Raw genomic sequence first — 22,093 nt, 5'->3', positions numbered from 1 at the left:
CGGACGTCTGCTTATCACCACCGAGATTTGTCTGGCTACTCCCTAAGCCAAAGATATATACAAAGGAAAGTTAAACTTTTCGTATGAAAAAAGCTTAGTTTTACACATTGGTGTTGGCGTCTTCATAGGACGGCCAAATAATCCAAACTAGAAGACTTTAGAGCAAACAAGTGCAAAAAACAAAACAACAATGGCGTGTAGCTGTTCATTGTTTTATGTGTTTTGGCATAAAAATTTTCTATATTTGAAGTACAACTGGATACCATTGATCATCATTTGGTTTTTATGGACAGGAGTACTATTTAGTTATTTGCATTGGTCGAACAAGTCTAACTTATACAAAAGCGAAGAGTTCGAGAGCAAAGATTATGTGAGTATTGATTATAACTTCTTTTATTTACTAATTATAACAATACTCTTTGTTTATAGGTGGCACTTAAGGCATTGTACTTTCCCGGTAATGAGTTTGATTGGATATACTATGGGCCAAATACGAACAATGTGGCATCACTAATGGAACATGTGAGGCAAGAATTAGAAATTCCATATGAACGTAAGATTACTACTATTTCTATTTTTATAAACATAACATTATACGATTTCCGAACATTTTTTAGGCATGCGAGAGTACAACAATAGCGTGGAAATGGAATTGGATATGCAACGACAGTGCAAAGGAAGCTGTTTTGCCATAAATTTCCAAGCATTGCCAGACCCGAGAAGTGGGTGGGGATTAAAATACAGTCTTTACTCAAATCAAATGCGAAACTCGCCAAAAAAACGCTTTGTAAATGACGAGGAAATTAATCATCTGAAGAGTGCGTATACAGCTAGACAACATTTATGATTATTGTTTACACGATATCGTTCACACTTTTGCAGATGACGATGAGTATATTCGTGAGGGATTTCTCACTCTTCAGTATGTTATTGACCGTCAGTTTTTGCGCTATCAGCAAATTAATGACAACTATGAGCTGCTGTTGAATGTCATGCCGAATTTGGAGGTTGGCAACTCGGACAGCTCTCGCCTGATTAATTTCGGCACATTATTTAGCATATTATTTAGTATTATGTTGTTGAGCACATTTCTGGTGCCCTTCGTCGAAGAGAAACAGAATGGCCTAAAGGAGTTTCTTAATCTGGTCACACCCATGAGCTTTTTGAACGGCCTCACATTTTTTCTAATACGTATTGTTTTCTATGCAACATTCCTGATGTTAAGCCTAATTATCGCCTGGCAGTACGGCGCCTTGGGACTGATTCCCTTTATTTATATATATACCTTGTATTTATTGTACATTGTGGCAAATATGTCGTATGCCTATTTAATATCAGTCTGCTTTTCTTCAGGTAAGCTGCGCTTCTTTATATGTGCTTGGTTCTTGTACTCATTTATATTAATATTTTATCTTGCAGTGTTTTACGCTAAAATCGGTGGACTTATCCTGCTCGTTATCCCCTACGTGTTTAGTATTGTACACAGTTTGCTTACTAATATAGCATTTTTCTTGTTTTGCACCAATTCATTTTTGGAGGGCCTGGATGTGCTGCAGACCTTCTGCAATAAACGTGAGTTGCAGTTATATTATCCCTTGCGGCTGTTTTTTTTAATTAATCACAGACTTTATAACCGTAATTACCAACACGATATCTTTGGAACGCCGATGTTTTAATATACTTGTAGACATTTACCTAACGGCAAAACTGAATAATTTCGCATGCAAAAACTAATTCTTCGACTGATTCTTTCTGTACAGCTATGCAATATAATATTGCTAATATAAGCAGCATAGTTAGTAGTTAAGTGCCAGGTTTAGTCAAGATACTACCTTACGACCGATTGCTATGACAACTATATGCAATATTTATCCAATCCGGCATATTAACAGAGAGAGTGCGATGGCTATATTCGGCTGTAGATGTTGATGAGGAATATATATACTTTATGGGGTCGGAAATATTTCCTTCTATGAGTTCCACATTTCATGACAAAATGGAAATACCTTCTACAAGGAAATATTAACGAAAACCTAAATTTTGTAATGTCTTCTGGAGTCACACCACATCTTGACGAATATATAACTTAGGCCCCCCAAATTGAGTTTACAATCCAAATTTAACCCAAACATTTATTTTCGTACATTTATTGGATACAACTAAAAGTGCAAGTGGATTTAAGCTTCGACAATCAATAAAATATTTCTTTCGCAACGAAATCTCTTACAGATCGCGACTTTGAAGGCGCCGATTTGTTTCGACTTATTAAAGATGACTCCAGTCGTATCTTTACTGTTTATGTTGTGCTCATCTCTCAGACCGTTTTTTACGCCTTGCTCTACAACTATTTGGTGTGCGTATTTCCCGGACCTGGCGGTCTCAAGCGCCCATTCTTATTTATTCTTAATGTAAGTTCTTATTCTGGCTACAAGCTATGCTGCCATAAATTTACTACATTTCCTGTCATGTTCAGCCCGATACATATAAAAAGCGTCAGCGCAATGAATACACGACATCGCCGCGTGGCACCCATGCAATCATCATCAGTGATCTTTGCAAGAAATTCCAGACGAGCAAACGCGAAATCCACATTGCTGATCATTTAAATATGACAATCAACAACAAGGAGATCACAGTACTACTGGGCCACAACGGTGCCGGAAAGACAACTATGATGAACATGATTATGGGTACGTTGGCTTGCGGTCATGTATTTGCTCTCTTATTTGCTTTAGCTTGTCACTTAACAAAATGTAAAGTCCTGTTAATATGTCTATTGTAATTGTGAAACTCTTACTTTTACTCTTCTCTTTAATTTTCTAGGCATTGTACCTAAGGATGCGGGCAAGATTGTTGTTTGCAGCGAGCGTGATGTTGCCTCGTATCGCCACCTAATCGGCTTCTGTCCACAGCATAGCGTCTTCATGAGCTACATGACGTGTCAGCAGCATTTGGAATTTTTCGCACAGCTGCGCGGCGCCAAGCTCTCTGACGCACGCAACTGGGCAGAACTTAAGCTACGCAAGCTGAACCTTAAAGACAAGGCCAATGAATATGGTCGCAATTTATCAGGCGGCATGAAGAGGCGCCTGTCGCTGGGAATTGCAATTGCGGGGAATACCAAGTTAGTAGTTGTTAATAGCTAATGTTTTTACAAAAAATATACATACGTTCGTAGCTATAACTGTTATATCTGTAATTCTAAAGATTGCATCCTTTTAATTAAGTGGTATTAGTAGCAAAAATTTATCTTTAATATTTCAGCAGCAATTTATCTGGTATACTGCAACTGTCGTTCTGTCAGACTGATTTTTTTTTTTTTATTTACAGAATTGTGATCCTAGACGAACCATCCTCGGGCCTGGACATTGAATCACGTCGAGAACTTTGGGACATTTTGCTGGAGCTGCGCAAAGAGAAGGCAATTTTAGTGACTACACATTATATGGAAGAGGCCGAGGTGCTAGGTGATACCATATGCATACTGGCCAACGGCAAGCTACAGGCGATCGGCTCGCCGCTTGAACTTAAACGTAAATCGGGCAGTGGCTATCGCTTAAAGCTGCAGGCCCATGAGACGCTGTTTCTGAAAGAAGAAACAATGAAAGAGATATTGAAATTTATACCGACTGCTAAAGAGGAGGTTATTAATTGATGATAATATTTCTGTTTTTGTTATCTTTAGACTCATTATCAACTCTTTTGTACACAGAATTATGTAAAGCCGACGCTTTATATATGCCTACCATATGACTATCGCCTGCAATTTCATGACATGTTACGAAACTTAGAGAAAAATCAGTATAAACTGGGCATTGAAACGATCTCGATTGCAGACACCTCACTGGAGACTGTGTTTCTAAAGTGAGTGCTCCTTTGGGCCTGTATTTATAACCTCGACATTAATATCATTCCCTTTTAGCTGTGCTGGGGAATATGATCAAGTGGATACACCGGATATTGGTACCCACAATAATGCGCCACCCTTGGCTGTTCAATACAAACGACTGCGACATATTGAGACCCCTTACTGGCAGCTGTGGCTTGCAATTTTCTACAAAAAATCAACATTCCTTTTTAACGAGTGGCTCTATGCCGTCTGCATGGTAAGCAAATTAACACCTTCTTTCTATAAGTAGTATTAATGCACAACTATAAAACAAATGTAGCTAATAATAGCTGACTTTGCTATCGATGTTAAATTTGTAAGGCACTGTCCTTAATCAGAAGCTGTAACTCATTGAGAATACGATAAAGATAGCAAAACAAAAACCTGATACCTTTTCCTGACCAAGTAGATAAGGCTGCGAGGCAAAAAACAATTTATAACAATATGTTTACTTACATACACATATACTCAAACACTGTCAAGCAGACACACTGCAAGCTGCAAGCTATTACCCCAAATTGTTATTTAATAACTCTCGTTATCATTCACAAAATTATTGGCGAAGGTATCAAAAACAATGTCTTATCTTTGTATGCTTAGCATCAATTGAAACACAAATGTTGGTGTCTTCAGTTATTAGTGCTGGACAAACAATGCATATAGTCTTCGACATCGATGCGTTAAAAGGCAAACAAGCGGATCTGTCTAGACTGATTCGACTTGTCGCTCTGATCTTAAAATATAAGTAGATATAAATTTAATTTTCATGCTTAGATAGAGTGCTGTTGAGCAGATTATGGTTTATTTGAGTGGTTATTCAAAACTCTGCAGTACTATTATTAACTTGAATTATAAATATTATTATAATTATTTGTCCCTTATTTATTGCAGTTGATCTTACCTATTCTGGGAATCACATGCGCTATTTTGCTAATGCATTATTCTTCCGTGGTTACCAATGAGACGGCATTGCCGCTAAAACTTAGCCAGCTACGTACGGGCAGTGTCTACATTTACAATCCAACGAATCAACATGACCAGTTGGAGCTGCAGCTGCGTCAGTACATCCAACAGAGTGGTCTGAATGACAAGACGCTCACATTGCGCGGCAACAACAGCGTGAGAGAAGGTAATATACCAAAATATCTGTCATAAATTAAGCTTATGCAACGCATTATCCTTACCCCAGAGTTACTGCAGTTGCAGCGCGATAATTTGCCTTATTTCCTGGAGGATGCCGTTGGCCTAATTGAAATGATCGCTGAGGAGCGCAGCACCAGTGACACGCCTGTATTAGAGGTATACTGGGCAAGCAATCGCTACCATAGCAGCGTCATGCTCGTAAATATGCTGGACACTTGCATGCTGCAGTTGCTCAGCCGGCAGCCAGAAGCATATATCGATACTACTTATGTGCCCATGAAGCATTTCGTGAGCGACATCAGTGCTGCACGGCTCGAGTACTATGTGGTCATCGTATCGGCCGCGATGTTCTTCAGCATGTTTTACTACGTCGCATTGCCGTTCCGAGAGAATGCCAACGGTTTCCGTCAACTGCAGCCCATGTCACGCTACACATATTGGTGTGCCACGTTTGTGTTTGATATGACATTGCATGCCCTGGTCTGTCTGTTACTGTTTTTGGTCCAGAAAATGATAATGCCCGCCGAACTGTATAATATCGAGGAGCAGCAGCTGATAGTCATGAGTATATTCTTTTATGGCTGCAGCTATTTGCCCATCATGTACGCTCTTGGGAATAATTTCCAATCCATATCAACAATTTCAACATATCTGCTGCTTATGCTTAACGTTTCAGGTGAGTAATCAACAATAATTTTAATATTCTTTGGGACACAGATTACCTTAAAAGCTTGCGGAGTTTGTGGAGCTTAGAAGCGATCGGGAAAAAAATTTTAATCTTGCTGAGGTGCTTTTTCCTTTTTGTCAATATAATATATTAATTGGTATATTTGCATAAATATAACAATATGTTTTTTACTTAAAGCTATTAACTTACCATAGTGAGTGATTAAGTATGCATGTTTTCACTTATGAATATGTTTTATATGGTTTTTTTTTTATTATATTTTAAAGGTATAAATGAACATTATTTAATAACCCAAGCTGATATATATTTTAAGCCAACAAAATCAAATTAGCAGCTTGTTTGGAGTCGTTGCAAGTAAATCAGTTTTGTGTCCTTTTTTTTTTAAAGTATTTGATCTTCGGTACCCCCAAAAAATGATTTTTTTTTTCTTCTTTTCCCGCAGAAATTGCGCCACTAATCACCTCCAGCAATATTCAGGCCATGCAGCTGCACGGGACAAAGATCGCATTTTTACGCTTTTTGCCCGATTTCAATTTAAACCATCAGCTGCGCATCATAAACGAGAACCTTTTAGCACAGCGAAGTAAATCGAAGAATCCCCCGGAAACCACCAGCGAATTTTTTGCGTATGCTCTAACTGTTTTGACCCTGGTTATGGGCTTCTTTACTATTGTGCTGGAACACAAGTACTATCGCCGGCAGTTAAAAGACTTCTTTTATGGCAAAACCTGTAAGATACCACCGAAGACCGGCAATTCGAACCAGGAGCTGGACTGCATCAATGATTGCGTCAACGAGGAGCAGCATGTAAAGCAGCTGCTGGATGGCACTGCGCAACAGGCGTCAGAAGATTATCCCCTGATTGTGAGCAATCTGCGCAAAAGCTATGCCGGCAAGCCGGCTGTCAGCGGCATCAGTTTTGCTGCCATGAGTGGCGAATGCTTTGGACTCCTGGGTGTTAATGGTGCAGGCAAAACAACCACCTTCCAAATGATTGCGGCCAATAAAACTGTGGATAGCGGGCATATACGAACCAAGGGCATTGACATACGCCTCAACGAGGTGGCCTATCGCCAGCAGTTTGGCTATTGCCCGCAAAACGACGCGATCAACCAATTTATGACCGCCGAGCAATGTTTGCGATTAATGGCGCTGCTGCGTGGTCTTAGGTGGCGAGGCAATGAACCCGGGGATTTGGAAAATAGCGTTAATTTTTGGCTGCATAAAATGCATTTACTTAAATATCGCCATGTGGCGGTGTGCAATTATTCGGGTGGCACCAAACGTAAGCTGATGGCAGCTATGGCTATGATCGGCGCACCATCGCTGGTGCTACTGGATGAGCCGACAACGGGCGTGGATCCAATATCGCGAAGATTTTTGTGGAAATGCATTAAGGATTTCCTGGCGCAGGATCGAACGGTGGTGCTCACATCGCACAGGTGAGTTATACTGAATCGCATGTCAATCATTCATTTTATAACATCTACTGTAAATCCTGTACACAGTATGGATGAGTGCGAGGAGTTGTGCAATCGACTGGCCATCATGGCGAACGGAAAATTCAAATGCCTGAACAACATTTGTGCTTTGAAGCGCCTCAGCGGCTTTACCATTAAACTAAAAATGAAAATCGACACGGAGACGGAGGCAAATGTGTCGACTATTACCAACACTCTAAAGGGACAATTCGAGGACTTGGACTTAAGAGAGAATCATGCTGGCACATTAACCTATTTTGTACGCACAGAGGATCACATCCTTTGGTCGAATGTATTTAAGATAGCAGACCAATATCTGGGGGATAGTCTAAGCGATCTAGTCGAGTATTATTCTGTAAATGAGTGTACGCTCGAAGACATATTTTTGAAATTCGAGAGACAATCAAAATCATTGTCAAATTCGGGCTCGGAAAACTATGTTTGAGCGTCCCATGCATAGTGGGGCGTTACTCGCTACTGGCTATGGCAATGATACTTTTAGCTGTACATTATTCGCTGCATGAGTGCACAATGGAAGTGCACAAGTGTGCTTTTGCTGTCAGTTTACCAAACAAATCATATACACGGGCAGGATCAAATAATTAAATGATCCTGCCCGTGGACTACATTTGAATTATTTGTCAGAGCCAAAGGGATATACGCTCATCTTTAATCACCGACTGGCATCAAATTTCAACTTAAATTAAATAATCTTATTTTAAAATAATTTATTATATCTTAAATTTAAAATGCTGGCCATAAGATACCCTGTACCCAGCGCCTTGCTATGGCATGTGAATGCATATCGCAAAACCTTTACTATTTAAAGCCCGTTTATTTTGTCAAAAGGTATACAAAAAATGGTAATCTCATATAGCTTCTAAAAATTCAAAATCAATATTTTAATATTATAAGTCTAGTAATAAGCGTCGAAAATATATGACTTATCAACACAATAGAACTAATTTTTAGTTCAGTAAGTCTTTGGGAACTATTAAATTGTTCTGCTCATTTTCTTCGAACTAGAATGGCAGTCATATGAACGAAGCGACCAAGGAAAAGGAACTAAATGAACGAGCATTAAGGAGTTCCACGCTCGCTCAATTGAACCACCCCACTGAACTTATTCCAAACGATTCGATACAATTGTATATTCAGAAATCGATGCTAAACAACGTAGACAACCAATAATGGCGCGTAGTAAAATTTGGAAATACTACGATAAAATAAATCTTCAAACAGCACAATGTTTGCTTTGCGAGAAGATAATCAAAACCTGCGGCAATACCTCCAATCTGATGAAGCACATGAAGACCCATCCACAAATGTAAGCCAGCATATCAGTATTTGTGTACATGCACTAAACGCAGACGGTTTTGTTTACAGCGATGTGAATGACCACGATTCTATTGTGGTGCGCGGCATGCTCAAACGGGAGCCAAATCCCATCAAGAGCCGTGGCAGAAAAATGCTCAAGTATGCATCCATTAAAATAAAATCGGAACCAAAGGGAGAAATAGAAGCCGACCCAGTCGGACCCGACATGGATGTGAACATTATCGAGCTGGTGGACGCAGAAGCCCATGCTGCCGTTGAAAGCGTTGTAAATGAAGAAACCTATGCCAATTGGGCTGCGGCTGAAACAGAATCTGCCGCTGAGACAGCCAGCGCTGAGGACATTATTGAATTTGAGCCAAAGGAGGCACAAGATCACAACGATCAAACCGCCGCATTGTACCAAACGCTGCAACAAGACGAACAGCAGCCCGAAGTGCAGTTGATGGTCAGGTAAATTACGCGCAAACACATGTAAATGTAATTTATGTATAGTTAAATTATTTTTTAGCAATTTCCAAACGTCTCACAATACTGCTTACCAGGACAGCCTGGCCTATTTTGTGTGCCGCGACAAACAGCCGCTGCACATAATACAGGGAGAGGGCTTCAAACGTTTAGCTCAAGTGCTCTGCCCCGCCTTTCAGTTGCCCAGCGTTGATCAACTGGGCGCCCACATTGGTCAAAAAGCACAACTGCAAACGGCGCAGTTGCGCCAACACTTTGCCCACTTACAAACGCTTTCGCTAAGCTGCGCCATTAACACAACGGTCGAGCAGCAGAGCAGCTACCTAGAGGTGACTGCCCATTATTACGATGGCGTGCATCGTCGGGCACGCACACTCTCCGTACAAGCGCTGCCAGCACAGTATAATGCCAGCAATATTGTGGAGCGTTTGGAGCGCGTTTGTCAGCGATTTGACATAGATAAGTCGAAAATCGTTTGTATTGTGAGTCGAAGCAGCCGTTTGCTGGAGAACGCTGTCGCCTCCCTGCTGGGTAGCCAGCGGCATGTGCCATGCTTTGCTCATTTGCTGGAGACGTTGTTTGAGCTAGTGGTGCAGCGGCAGGAGTTTAGTGCACTCTGTGACAAGGTGCGCCGTTGTGTTGCTTACCATCTTAGCAGCTGCAGTAATTTGGTCGCATCGCAGATTCAGTTGGATGTAACCGGACGCGCAATAAGCACTTACGAGATGTTGGAACGTTATGTCAGGCACGCAGCTCAGTTGCAGAAAGTACAGCCTTTGGATCCGGCGCTTATGCTGACGGCCAGTGAATTGGAGCTGGCTGGAGAGCTGCTTGCCGTGCTAGCGCCTTTGGCTAGTGCGGTACGTCAATTGTGCGGCTCAAGCATCGTTTCATATCCTAGTGCTAGCAATGCGCTGCCCATAGCTTACACCGTGCTCAACGAAATGAAGCAGCCGGAGAACGCCGAGCAGCAGCATCAAGTCTCGTATGACATTCGCCTATTTGTCATTCGACTTCTGGAGGAGCGTTTTGAGGGAATGGAAAAGAATACACAACTGGCTCTGTCCAGTCTGTTGGATCCGCGCTTTCGCAATATGCCGTTCCAGAGCGCCTCACTGGTGGCCAAATATATGACACAGCTGTACGATCTGTACGAGGAGAAGGGCGGTGCTATTGCCGCCGAATCTGGCGAAGAAGCTAACACGGAAAGTTACGACATTTGGGCGGCATACAGGGCATTCTCCCACGAGAAACACAAACATATTACTATGAATGGTGAAAGCGAAAACATGGATGAAATTTCCAGCTATTTTTGCACAAACATTAGCAGCTTACAAACGGAGCCCTTGCTGTTATGGAAGGATCTTTCTCAGTTTCATCCGTTTCTTCACAGTTTGGCTAAAAAGTATATGCACATACCGGCTTCGGCAATACCACCAGCTCGCATATTTACAGCCTATGGGGAAGAATTCGCACAGCATCGCAAACTCATGGGTGAGCACATGAGCAACATGCTCTTAATGGCGGATTGCACACAGGAAGAGTGGCAATTATAGTACATAAACATCTATTAAAAAAATATTTTAGAAAATTTTTATCAATATTAAGATATAATATTAGTAGCAGACACGTGTCAATCATATATGTTGGACAAATTTTTAGGATGTGCAGCAGATATCGTGTAATGAGTCAATAGAATTTTATTTTATTTATTAGAACTAAGCCCGGTAAACTCAGAATGGCATATACATTGTATCGTATTTAATCGAATGTAAACAATCGCTCATCGATAGAAACGATATATCAACAGTCTGGCAATGTTGTGCAGTACTGATGACGTTTTTTCACGCATTGTATTTTTTAAGCATATTTGATGTGAAAAGTTGAAACATTGCAATATGCAAACGCATAAAACAATTAAATAACATACACACACACGCAACGGGTGCAGAGTGTAGCAGACGAGCCGAAACAAACACCAATAACACAGAACCACGCACCGTTGCGGCAGCGCAAAAGTTGCTGGCACTGTCGTCTCACTCCATACAAACACACGGACGGACGGACGTTCACTCACGGTAATTAGTTAAAGAGGAAAGCAATAAAACCACAACTATAAGACGACCTTGGAGTTGCATACAATATGCAAAATAACTCCACGAAAACCAAGGAAATGTTTATTGTGCGTGCTCTAGAGAAAATCCTTGCCGATAAGGACATACGGCGTTCACATCACTCGCAGCTTAAGAAATCCTGCGACACGGCGCTCGAACAGATCAAAGCGGAGCTCATCAATGCGGGCCAAATCGCCGAAGGCAATGAGCTGCCCTGCGCTGCACTGCCGCTGCCCAAAAATGATGCGGCGAGCATTATTAATGCGGAAACCTATTTCCTGCCCTTTGAACTGGCCTGCAAGAGCCGCTCTCCGCGCATTGTTGTGACTGCGCTGGATTGCCTACAGAAGTTAATTGCCTATGGGCATTTGACGGGCGCCATTCAGGATTCGGCCAATCCGGGTCATTTGCTCATCGATCGCATTGTCATCACAATTTATGGCTGTTTCAATGGACCCCAGACGGATGAGGGTGTGCAGCTGCAGATCATTAAGGCTTTGCTTACCGTTGTCACATCACAGCACGTCGAAATACACGAGTTTACGCTGCTGCAAGCGGTGCGCACCTGCTATGACATATATCTGTCCAGCAGGAATCTGGTTAATCAGACTACGGCGCGTGCCACACTCACCCAGATGCTAAATGTGATCTTTGCGCGTATGGAGAATCAAGTCTATGAGGTGCCACCAACGCCATCAACGACAACGCTAAATGACTGCATAGCCAGTCCGGAAGGCAATGGCGAGGAGCTGACGTCGGAGGCTACAGAAATATCAGACAGCGATGAAGCCATCGCCTCAGAGCTGCTGGCTGAGATAATAACAGGTGAGTGGAGTTGATGCTCTATTTGTGCATTGCACACCGATCTAAATTAAGCTTAAAATATCTATAAAAGTTCATGCCATGCGCTGATCAGTGCTGCTAGAAATTAAATTTTAAAAAAGCCCTGTGCCGCTTCGTTTTTATTTATGTTTTGCTAGTAACTTCACGTAGATTGCTGCTATTCCAACTAAGGATCAATTTTGACCCTTTCCGGTTCCTTTTTTTAAAATTGTGTCTTCTGCGTAGTAGACAACATTATCATTGCCTTGCATCCATAAGTCGATATTTTGTTGACATAGTTTCGTTTTATTCATTTCAAGTTAAAGCTAAACCATGTTCATATTTTAGCTGCCTTCAATGAGGCGATGAAGGAACAGAGTCTAGAGCCGGATGTGGCCGAAATGGAGGCATCTGTCAATGGGAACGGATCGGCTGATTCTTCGCACTCGGATCATGATAGCGTTGAGTTGCATAGCGAGAATGATGCAATAGTCACAGCCAAATTCACACACATATTGCAAAAGGATGCGTTTCTGGTGTTCCGAGCGTTATGCAAACTCTCGATGAAGCCGCTGCCCGAAGGTCAGCCCGACCCCAAGTCACATGAGCTGCGCTCTAAGGTTTTGTCGCTGCATTTGCTGCTGCTGATACTGCAAAATGCTGGCCCCGTCTTCCGCTCCAATGAGATGTTCATCATGGCAATCAAACAGTATCTCTGCGTCGCGCTGTCCAACAATGGTGTCAGCCTGGTGGCCGAGGTCTTTGAGTTGTCGCTCTCCATTTTTGTGGCGCTGCTTTCCAACTTTAAGGTGCATCTGAAGCGTCAAATTGAGGTGTTTTTCAAGGAGATCTTCTTAAATATTCTGGAGGCCAGTTCGAGCTCCTTTGAGCATAAATGGATGGTTATACAGGCTTTGACGCGCATCTGTGCCGATGCACAGTCGGTCGTGGATATTTACGTGAACTATGATTGTGATTTCTCGGCGGCCAACCTGTTTGAGCGACTGGTTAACGATCTCTCGAAGATCGCGCAGGGTCGGCAGGCCCTTGAACTGGGCGCAAATCCCATGCAGGAGAAATCAATGCGTAAACGCGGACTTGAGTGCCTTGTGTCCATACTGAAGTGTATGGTCGAGTGGAGCAAGGATCTCTATGTGAATCCCAATATGCCGACACCTGCACTGCAAGTAAGTTAAATAAGCAAAGTTGTTTAATACTGGAAATTATATGATCTCCATTGCAGGTCCAGTCGCTGCAGTCACCCACCACACAGGAGTTGCAAGCGGGGGATAATGCCGATGCGATATCTGCGCAGAATTCCAGTCTACGCTCTACGCACGGCGGCTCAAGTCATAGCCTTAACTCGTACGGCAGCGCTAAGAATCAAGAGCTGTTGGATTTGCCTGAGGCGCTGGAGGAGCGTAAGATGCGGAAGGAGGTCATGGAGACGGGAATTGAGCTGTTCAACCGTAAGCCCCAGAAGGGTGTGCAATTTCTGCAGGAGAAGCAGCTGTTGGGCAGCAGCTGCCAGGATATTGCACGCTGGCTGCATGATGACGAACGCCTGGACAAAACCGTCATTGGCAATTATTTGGGCGAGAACGATGATCACTCTAAGGAGGTGATGTGCGCATATATCGATGCCTTTGACTTTCGCCAGATGGAAGTAGTGGCCGCTCTGCGCATACTTCTTGAGGAATTCCGGTTGCCCGGCGAGGCGCAAAAGATTGATCGACTGATGGAGAAGTTTGCGAGCAGATACTGCGAATGCAATCCACAGAATCAGCTGTTCCAGAGCGCTGACACAGTTTATGTGCTCGCCTTTAGCATTATTATGCTGACCACGGATCTTCATTCCCCGCAGGTCAAGCACAAGATGACCAAGGAGCAGTACATAAAAATGAATCGCGGCATTAGCGACAGCAAAGATGATCTGCCCGAGGAATATTTGTCCTCTATCTACGATGAAATTGCCGAGCATGAGATTAAAATGAAGAACAATACAACAATGCTCATAGCACCAAAGCCAGCAGGAAAACAGCCCTTCATTACGGAGAAGCGACGCAAACTACTGTGGAACATGGAAATGGAGGTCATCTCCCTGACAGCTACCAATCTGATGCAGTCTGTATCGCATGTAAAATCGCCGTTTACATCGGCCAAGCATCTGGAGCATGTGCGTCCAATGTTCAAAATGGCCTGGACACCATTTCTGGCCGCCTTTTCTGTGGGCCTGCAGGTCTGCGATGATCCAGAGATAGCTACTCTCTGTCTGGACGGCATACGCTGCGCAATTCGCATTGCGTGCATTTTCCACATGTCTCTGGAACGGGATGCCTATGTTCAGGCGCTGGCACGCTTCACCTTATTAAACGCAAATTCGCCAATTAATGAGATGAAGGCCAAGAATATAGATACCATTAAGACGCTCATCATGGTCGCCCATACTGATGGCAATTATCTAGGCAGTAGCTGGCTAGACATAGTTAAGTGCATTAGCCAGCTGGAGCTGGCGCAGCTCATTGGCACTGGAGTGCGGCCGCAGTTTTTGTCCGGTTCACAAACCACGCTCAAGGATACGCTCAATCCTAGCGTCAAGGAACACATTGGCGAAACGAGCAGCCAGAGCGTTGTTGTGGCTGTCGACCGCATCTTTACTGGCTCCATGCGTCTCGATGGCGATGCCATTGTGGACTTTGTGAAGGCGCTGTGCCAGGTGTCTGTAGATGAACTGCAGCAGACGCAGCCGCGAATGTTCTCGCTGCAGAAGATCGTCGAGATTAGCTACTACAACATGGAGCGCATTCGTTTGCAATGGTCACGCATCTGGCAGGTGCTTGGCGAGCACTTCAATACCGTCGGCTGCAATAGCAATGAGGAGATTGCATTCTTTGCTTTGGACTCACTGCGCCAGTTATCCATGAAGTTCATGGAGAAGGGCGAATTTAGCAACTTTCGTTTCCAAAAGGATTTTCTACGTCCCTTCGAGCACATCATGAAGAAGAACAATTCACCGGCAATACGCGACATGGTCGTGCGCTGCATTGCTCAGATGGTCAACTCTCAAGTAATTATCCCAACTTCGTAACCAACTATCTCTTCTAAATATTTTCGTAATCACGTACTTAATTCTTCTTTGTAGGCGCATAATATAAGATCTGGCTGGAAGAACATCTTTTCTATATTTCACCTAGCTGCCGGGGATCATGAGGAGCCAATTGTGGAGCTGGCGTTCCAGACCACGGGCAAAATCATTGGCGAGCTCTATCGGCGACAATTTGCCGTTATGGTGGACTCTTTCCAGGATGCCGTCAAGTGCCTGTCAGAGTTTGCGTGCAATGCACGCTTTCCGGACACTAGCATGGAGGCCATACGCCTAGTGCGCAACTGTGCCCAGTGCGTCCATGATGCGCCCCAGCTGTTTGCTGAGCATGCGGGCATGGAGAACGATGCCTCCGTGGCGGAGGAGGATCGGGTGTGGGTGCGCGGCTGGTTTCCCATGCTTTTTTCGCTTTCCTGCGTTGTCAATCGGTGCAAGCTGGATGTCCGCACACGCGGCCTGACCGTGCTCTTTGAGATCGTGAAAACGCATGGGGATAGCTTCAAGCCAAACTGGTGGAAGGATTTGTTTAATGTCATCTTTCGGATCTTCGACAATATGAAGCTACCGGAGCATGTGACCGAAAAGTCCGAATGGATGACAACCACTTGCAATCATGCGCTTTATGCAATCATTGATGTCTTCACGCAGTATTTTGATGTGCTGGGTCATCTGCTGCTAGAGGAGCTCTTCGCCCAGTTGCACTGGTGCGTGCAGCAAAACAACGAGCAGTTGGCACGCTCCGGCACCAATTGCCTTGAGAATCTGGTCATCTCGAATGGGTTCAAGTTTAATGAGGTCACCTGGGACAAGACCTGTCAGTGCATACTGGACATATTTAATGCAACGCTGCCCAAGGAGCTGCTCACTTGGCGGCCCAACAAGGGCACTGAACAACAGCCACAGCAGCAGCTGCCACGCCGTGCCTCCAGTACACCACATTCCACAAGCAGTGCGCCGCAGGAACCGACGTTTATGGCGTTGGCGCACAATCAGTTCGAGGCACTGCATATCAAGTGTGTGGTGCAGCTGGAGCTGATACAGACCATGGATAATATTGTCTTCTTTCCGGCGACCTCGCGCAAGGAGGATGCCGAAACGCTGGCTCAGGCGGCGGCCGATATGAGCGGCTGTCGTGGCGGCTCCGGGCAATCACAACAGCTACAGCTAGATTGCCAGCGGGAGGAACAGGGCATGTACGGCTATTTGCGCACACGACAGCTCTTCACGCTCGCAGAGTGCCTGATGCAGTCACATCGCTTTGCGAAGTGCTTCAATGCGGATCAGGATCAACGCAATTTATTGTGGCGTGCAGGCTTTAAAGGCTCCGTTAAGCCGAATCTGCTCAAGCAGGAGACCGCCTCATTGGCCTGTGTGTTGCGCATCTTTTTCAAAATGTACGGCGATGAGAATCGTCGCAGCGACTGGCCCGGTATTGAGCAGGAGCTAGTGCAAGTCTGCAAGGAAGCACTCGCCTATTATTTAAGCTTGCAGAGCGAGGCGCATCGCGAAGCGTGGACTTCATTGCTGTTGCTCATCCTGACGCGCCTGCTCAAGATGACCGACGCTAGGGTGAGTAGTATATATATAAATATATAATCTTGTTTTAAATTTGACCGTTATACCTCCGCAGTTCGCGACGCATGTGTCCAACTACTACAGCCTCCTGTGCGAAATGATGTGCTTCGACCTCAAGCCCGAACTGAGAAGTGTCCTTAGGCGTGTCTTTATGCGCATCGGTCCAGTATTCAATATTATGAATGTGAATATTAATTTAAATGTTAAATAGTCAAGGCGCACGCACTTAAGAGCGACACGGCCACTGCTACGCTGACTTGGCATGGTTGAGAGGCATCAACCCTCTCCACCTACCCCTTTATACACACACACACACACCCACACGCCCACAACCAACTGGTTACCCACTAGTTATCCATATCCTGGCTTTGTTGTTATGTTGTTTAGTTTATTATCACATTTGGCCCCATTCTCCGCAAGCAGAGTTTATATTTTATTATATTTATGTATATAAATGTATACATTTATGCGATCGTAATGTTTATACCTAGGTTTAAACAAAATGTTGTTGTTTTTTACCATGTTTACACATACACACACACACTCGCATGCTGGGTGTGTGTGTGTGTGAGAGCGTACGCGCGCGCAAAATGCTTTAAAGTGTATGTGTATCGGTTTATGTGCCACATACATATATATGTGTTATATAACCTATAGTTTATCCTTTTCTTTCTGGCAAACGCAAATTCTTTGGTGTAACCATTCATTTAATGCACTATTATTATATCTTATCTATCTATTATTGTATAGCATAAATAATGATAAATCATATGCTACACTTTAGCCTGTATATTGCTAGTTTTAATTTAAATCAAATTATATATTACAAATATATCTATTACAGCAATAAGAAGTGTAAGCATATTGTATTTCAAATTAGATTAGAATTAGATGAGAAATCTGCAAGGTTATGTATAGATCGACGCGATTCAAAGACTTGCCTGATGTCAGTTGGTCAACAGAGAGTCCTTGCTCTGCCAATATGGATTATGCAATAGAAAAGATCTGTGTACCTAAAAAGGCCATAACTTGCTCCCGTCCTTGTAGATCCTGGCGAGCTTGTGTCAAACACTTCATATGGAGCTGGACTACCAGCTGGGCAAAGAACATCAATATCAAAGATATTGATTTTACATCCTGTTTTCTTGCTGCTAACGACAGAAATTTGTGGTATCCTTAGAGCCTTAAATGCAGATCGATGCAGCTGATCCTTAAGATCCTTACCATCAAATCTGCAAGTATTGGACCACGCTATGGATATTTTTTTAAAAAGGACATGTATTACAAAATCGACCACAACTTGCCCATTGCAGGACTATGCACTCAAGGATTTCCAGGATTCGACAAACAATTTCACTAAAATGTTTCCTATTCAGCCTTAGCTTTCCTTCCTTAATTCATCCTTGAAGTTTCTTAGATATGGCTATTTTTCTAAGGACATTCTTTTTGTATCCATAACGCGGACATCTTAAGGATATAGGAGTGATATATCTTTTTGTACTCGTTGGGACTAGGACTATCGATTTGCATTCAATCGGCACAGGATACCCAAGGTAATTCCCAGGGCGTAGTCTTATCTAGGAATGGAGAAGTTTGGTCATAGCAGCCGGAAAAGGTTGATGAAACAAACAAGTAATTACACTGAGATCATGGGTAGAAGTCCCTAAGCGGCAAAAATGTTGTTCCAAAATCTTCTGAAATTGTAGAATAATGTAATTTAAACTGAGAGACCCTTGACATATGGTTTTACCTTGCGTCCCAGCGAGCAGCCTTATGTAGCTTTTTGCAGTCAACGGAAAGATTTCCGTTCTCTATATTTAGAAAAAGGCATTTATTGCGCATCCAACTAGGTCCAGTTACGCGCTGACGTTTGGCTTATCCTTACAGTAGTAAGAGAAGAGAGTGTTTTATGTTTATTTATTTACAGCTTTTAATGAGGAACAAGCAACGGACAAGTTCCTTAATTGAAGGCACCAAAAAGAGGAGGTTTTTTTTGTAATGCCAAATAAAGATATATTTTGAAATGCCAATTATTAGTTCTGATTCATGAAATGTCAAGAAAATAGTTATATATATCCTATAAAATTCGCTTCTTTATGTAATGTGGCATAGGCTTTTAACGACTTTAACATTTGTCAGTATAATATTTGCCGAAATAGCATGAATTTACATGGGCAAATTTGGCTGATTATTCTAAAATAAATTATATTTACATAATTTAGCTATTCCAAATAAATGGCTACAGCTCGGGTAATTTAAGTCCGATCATCGACTGTGGACTCGTTAGTCTCGAAAATATATCCAAAAATTTTAATTTCAGAATAGAACAGATAACTTTTCTAATTTAATAATTTACATTTTAAAATGGCAGATAATACGGCAAGTGTAAAAAAAAAAAGCTTAGCTTATAAATAGAATTATCTAAAAACAAGAGGTTCTAGTCGGGAGCTTCTGACTAGGAGATACCCTGAATACGCTTATTCCAACTCCAAATTCAGCTCGTGCTCTTTTGCTTTAGAAGTAACAAAGATAAATTAAAAAAATAAAAAAAGATCCATTGGCAGAGTTCAATCTTGCAACTACGACTAATACTACCTAACTCTACTCAACAGCCACACCAGCCGCAAAAAAAACAAGTAAGAGGTTCAAGTCGGGAGCTCCCGACTAGGGGATACCCTGAACCCACTTCTTCCAACATCAAATGCATATATATATTCTATTTTGGAAGCTATATGTCAAGCTTATTTACCCAATTTGCTCAAAAAGCAGTATTTCGATATAGATTATTATCGATTGCTTGGAAACGGAGTAAGTTATCGATTATCGGAAGCAAACTCGATCTTCGCATGGACTAGGAGGACCTACAGCTAAAATTTCAATTTCTCTAGCTTTTATAGTTTCTAAGATCCTTGCGTTCATACATACGGAAGAACGGACGGTCGGACAGGCGGACATGGCTAGATCGACTCTACTGTTGATGCTGATCAAGAATACATATAAGTACTTTATTGGGTCGGAGATGCTTCCTTCTGCCTGTTACATACATTTGCACGAATACATTATACCCTTTTTACCCATTTTGAGTGGGTTCAGGGTATAATAAATATGACTAGTATGTTTACGACTCTGTACCGTGCTTTAGTTTTTTGCTTAAGTCGTTTGCTTTCACTTCACCCATTACAAACACACATACAAATGTTCATAATGGCGCACACATATATATTGTCGTTTATCTATATCGTTTATCTATTCTTTCCTTATTTTTTAAGCGTTCGCATTGCACTCTCGCAACTTGGTTGTGTTTAGTTTGACCCCAGAAGTCAATAGTCAAAATAATCAAGGGTAAGCCATTTGAATCGGACCGTATTTACTGGTGGTATTTGATAAGTAATATTTTCAAAGGGCTTAAAATGAGGCTGCTCTATACTGATTTAATAACCTGTTGAATGTACTTTTGTACTTTATTTAACAACTTATCATTGATACGCCCAGTAAGCCCTGCTTATCAAATAAGCAGCGCTTACTTTCGACTACCCCGAATGTGCAAGATTTTTGCAACATATCAAATTGACTACTGGGGTTAAGCATATATAGAGTTGAATTGCAAGATTCCAAGATGAGCGTAAAATAAGAGGCGCACAGAGAATAGACAAGCAGCTGCTCACAAGACGAATTCGTACAAAGCAATTGCTTGGATCGGAAAGCGATATTCAATTGCGCTTTCCTCAGCAAACATTTGTGCACATAAATGTGTGTTTGCTTGTTGTTGTGATCGAGATCGAGAATTTATTTGTCGATTTTTTTCTTTTTTTTTTTTGTTTATTATTATTAATATATAATACCTTAACAACACATGGAAGGGAAATTTTATTTAGAGCCAAGCCCCATAACGCACATTTGTGGAAATCAGGTTTGATTTTAGGCAGATTTGCCTTTTTGAAATAATTGTGGACTATGGAATTTATTGGAATTTTATTTTTTATTTTAGAACCGATCTAATTGAATATGATGTTCGTAAACATGCTGGACTCAGCCTTATCATACTAGCTGTGCTACGAAATTCTTGCTGTATCTGATAAAGAAAATTTTAGTAACCCGGCCTAAAAGTATGCAACACAATTGCTGCGAATGCATACACATTCCTTGGCATGCCTCCGGATATCCTCTGTGACTATTAATCCTGTGGACCAGGCTTGGCGAAACAACACCTGGGACATCTATACTGTTATACAAATGTGTGTATTTTTGATACAATATAAACAAATTAGCTAAAAAAGAAAAATTGTTAGAGCTGGCTTGTGAAACTATATAAAATTATTTATGATGTCGATGAGAAGTTTAAAGACAATAAGTACAAACGCTTAAGTAAATAATTAATAAATTAATAAAGAAAAACCTAAATAAATAAATTTAGCACAGTTTCTTAAATATTTTCGTCGCAAATCATTTAATTCGTTTGTGTAAAGAAATATCCTTTGAAGTGGATTTCGGGTTTGTAGCTAGAACCTGGCTTGAGCTTGAGATATTTTGAAGGGAATTACAGAACCTTGCAGAATTTTTTCTCAAAATGTCTAGCATTTTAAATCTCAAAAATATATATTATGCATTTTATAAAGACATCTCGCAGCAGCAGATCGATCGGGTATATATTCAATGCTGCAGTAAGCGCTTGGCATGAATATGACAAATAAATTGAAAGAGCAAGTTATAGCCGAAATGTATTTTTAAAATGTAATAAAAAATTATTTCTGCGATAAAATGTTTTCACCTTCTTCTTTACTCGCTGTGGGATCATACGATTTGGGAGATGAAATGGATTTTATATAAAGTTTATTGAATTACTTGTGAGCACCTTGAAAATGATTTAGCATCAAAATTTCTTTCTATTCAAATGTTCGCTGCACACGTGACACATATGTGAAATATTTTTTTTATATTTTGTTTGTTTGTTTCTTTTTTTTAAACAATTTAATTAACACGCAGTGTTGTTTGCTAAATGACCAAACAACAGAAAGAAGCGAGCAAAGGAAAGTTTTGGAGGGGGAGGGGAAAGGTGGATACCAATATTTTGTGTGAGCTACAAATTCTGAGCGATATGCTAATAAATCTTGTTTATAAGTCAATTTCAATGGAAACTTAATCAGGCTCTCACACGATGACGCCCCTGACGAATTTGCATCTATTGAAATTATCAGATTTCGATATGTGCTAATTGTTAACGAACGCTTATTTTATTAAACACTTAATTAAATAATCAAATGTGTATCAATCGAAAAAATGGAGAGCATTAGAGAAACATTGAGTTGAAGAGATGTAAGAAATTATGTGTAAATAAAACAAGTTTCTATCCTGTGCAAATGGCCTTAAATATGGGAAGAAACCAGGTACAATTTTTATTTTATTTTTTGGGTGGAAATAAAAGGAAAAATGTATTTTAGGATTTTGTTGATAGTGTAACGATCCCGATCTAAGCAC

The 22,093-nt window shown here is 41.7% G+C and overlaps 3 protein-coding genes across 3 annotated transcripts; all 3 read left to right on the top strand.

The window, feature by feature from the left end:
• Positions 1-13: 13 nt before the first annotated feature.
• LOC115769226 (ATP-binding cassette sub-family A member 2) lies at positions 14-8,145 on the top strand. Its single transcript, XM_030713937.1, has 15 exons — positions 14-370; positions 430-553; positions 618-818; positions 883-1,353; positions 1,420-1,572; positions 2,230-2,408; positions 2,474-2,690; positions 2,824-3,124; positions 3,331-3,643; positions 3,713-3,864; positions 3,923-4,106; positions 4,781-5,018; positions 5,079-5,708; positions 6,163-7,162; positions 7,229-8,145. The coding sequence occupies exons 1-15, from the start codon at positions 191-193 to the stop codon at positions 7,644-7,646; spliced, it is 4,761 nt and encodes a 1,586-aa protein (XP_030569797.1). The 5' UTR covers positions 14-190; the 3' UTR covers positions 7,647-8,145.
• A 96-nt stretch (positions 8,146-8,241) lies between these two features.
• LOC115769317 (zinc finger BED domain-containing protein 1) lies at positions 8,242-10,739 on the top strand. Its single transcript, XM_030714051.1, has 3 exons — positions 8,242-8,528; positions 8,588-8,989; positions 9,048-10,739. The coding sequence occupies exons 1-3, from the start codon at positions 8,392-8,394 to the stop codon at positions 10,558-10,560; spliced, it is 2,052 nt and encodes a 683-aa protein (XP_030569911.1). The 5' UTR covers positions 8,242-8,391; the 3' UTR covers positions 10,561-10,739.
• Positions 10,740-10,869: 130 nt separating this feature from the next.
• Positions 10,870-17,436, top strand: LOC115769316 (brefeldin A-inhibited guanine nucleotide-exchange protein 1). Its single transcript, XM_030714050.1, has 5 exons — positions 10,870-11,943; positions 12,289-13,127; positions 13,184-15,007; positions 15,083-16,612; positions 16,674-17,436. The coding sequence occupies exons 1-5, from the start codon at positions 11,148-11,150 to the stop codon at positions 16,827-16,829; spliced, it is 5,145 nt and encodes a 1,714-aa protein (XP_030569910.1). The 5' UTR covers positions 10,870-11,147; the 3' UTR covers positions 16,830-17,436.
• Positions 17,437-22,093: the final 4,657 nt, after the last annotated feature.

Source organism: Drosophila novamexicana, unplaced genomic scaffold (assembly GCF_003285875.2).
Source record: "Drosophila novamexicana strain 15010-1031.04,08,12 unplaced genomic scaffold, DnovRS2.1 tig00004549-arrow-arrow-pilon, whole genome shotgun sequence".
NCBI lineage: Eukaryota > Metazoa > Arthropoda > Insecta > Diptera > Drosophilidae > Drosophila > Drosophila novamexicana.
The sequence above is the reverse complement of the archived record's forward strand: the minus strand, read 5'-3'. Positions and strand labels throughout refer to the sequence as shown.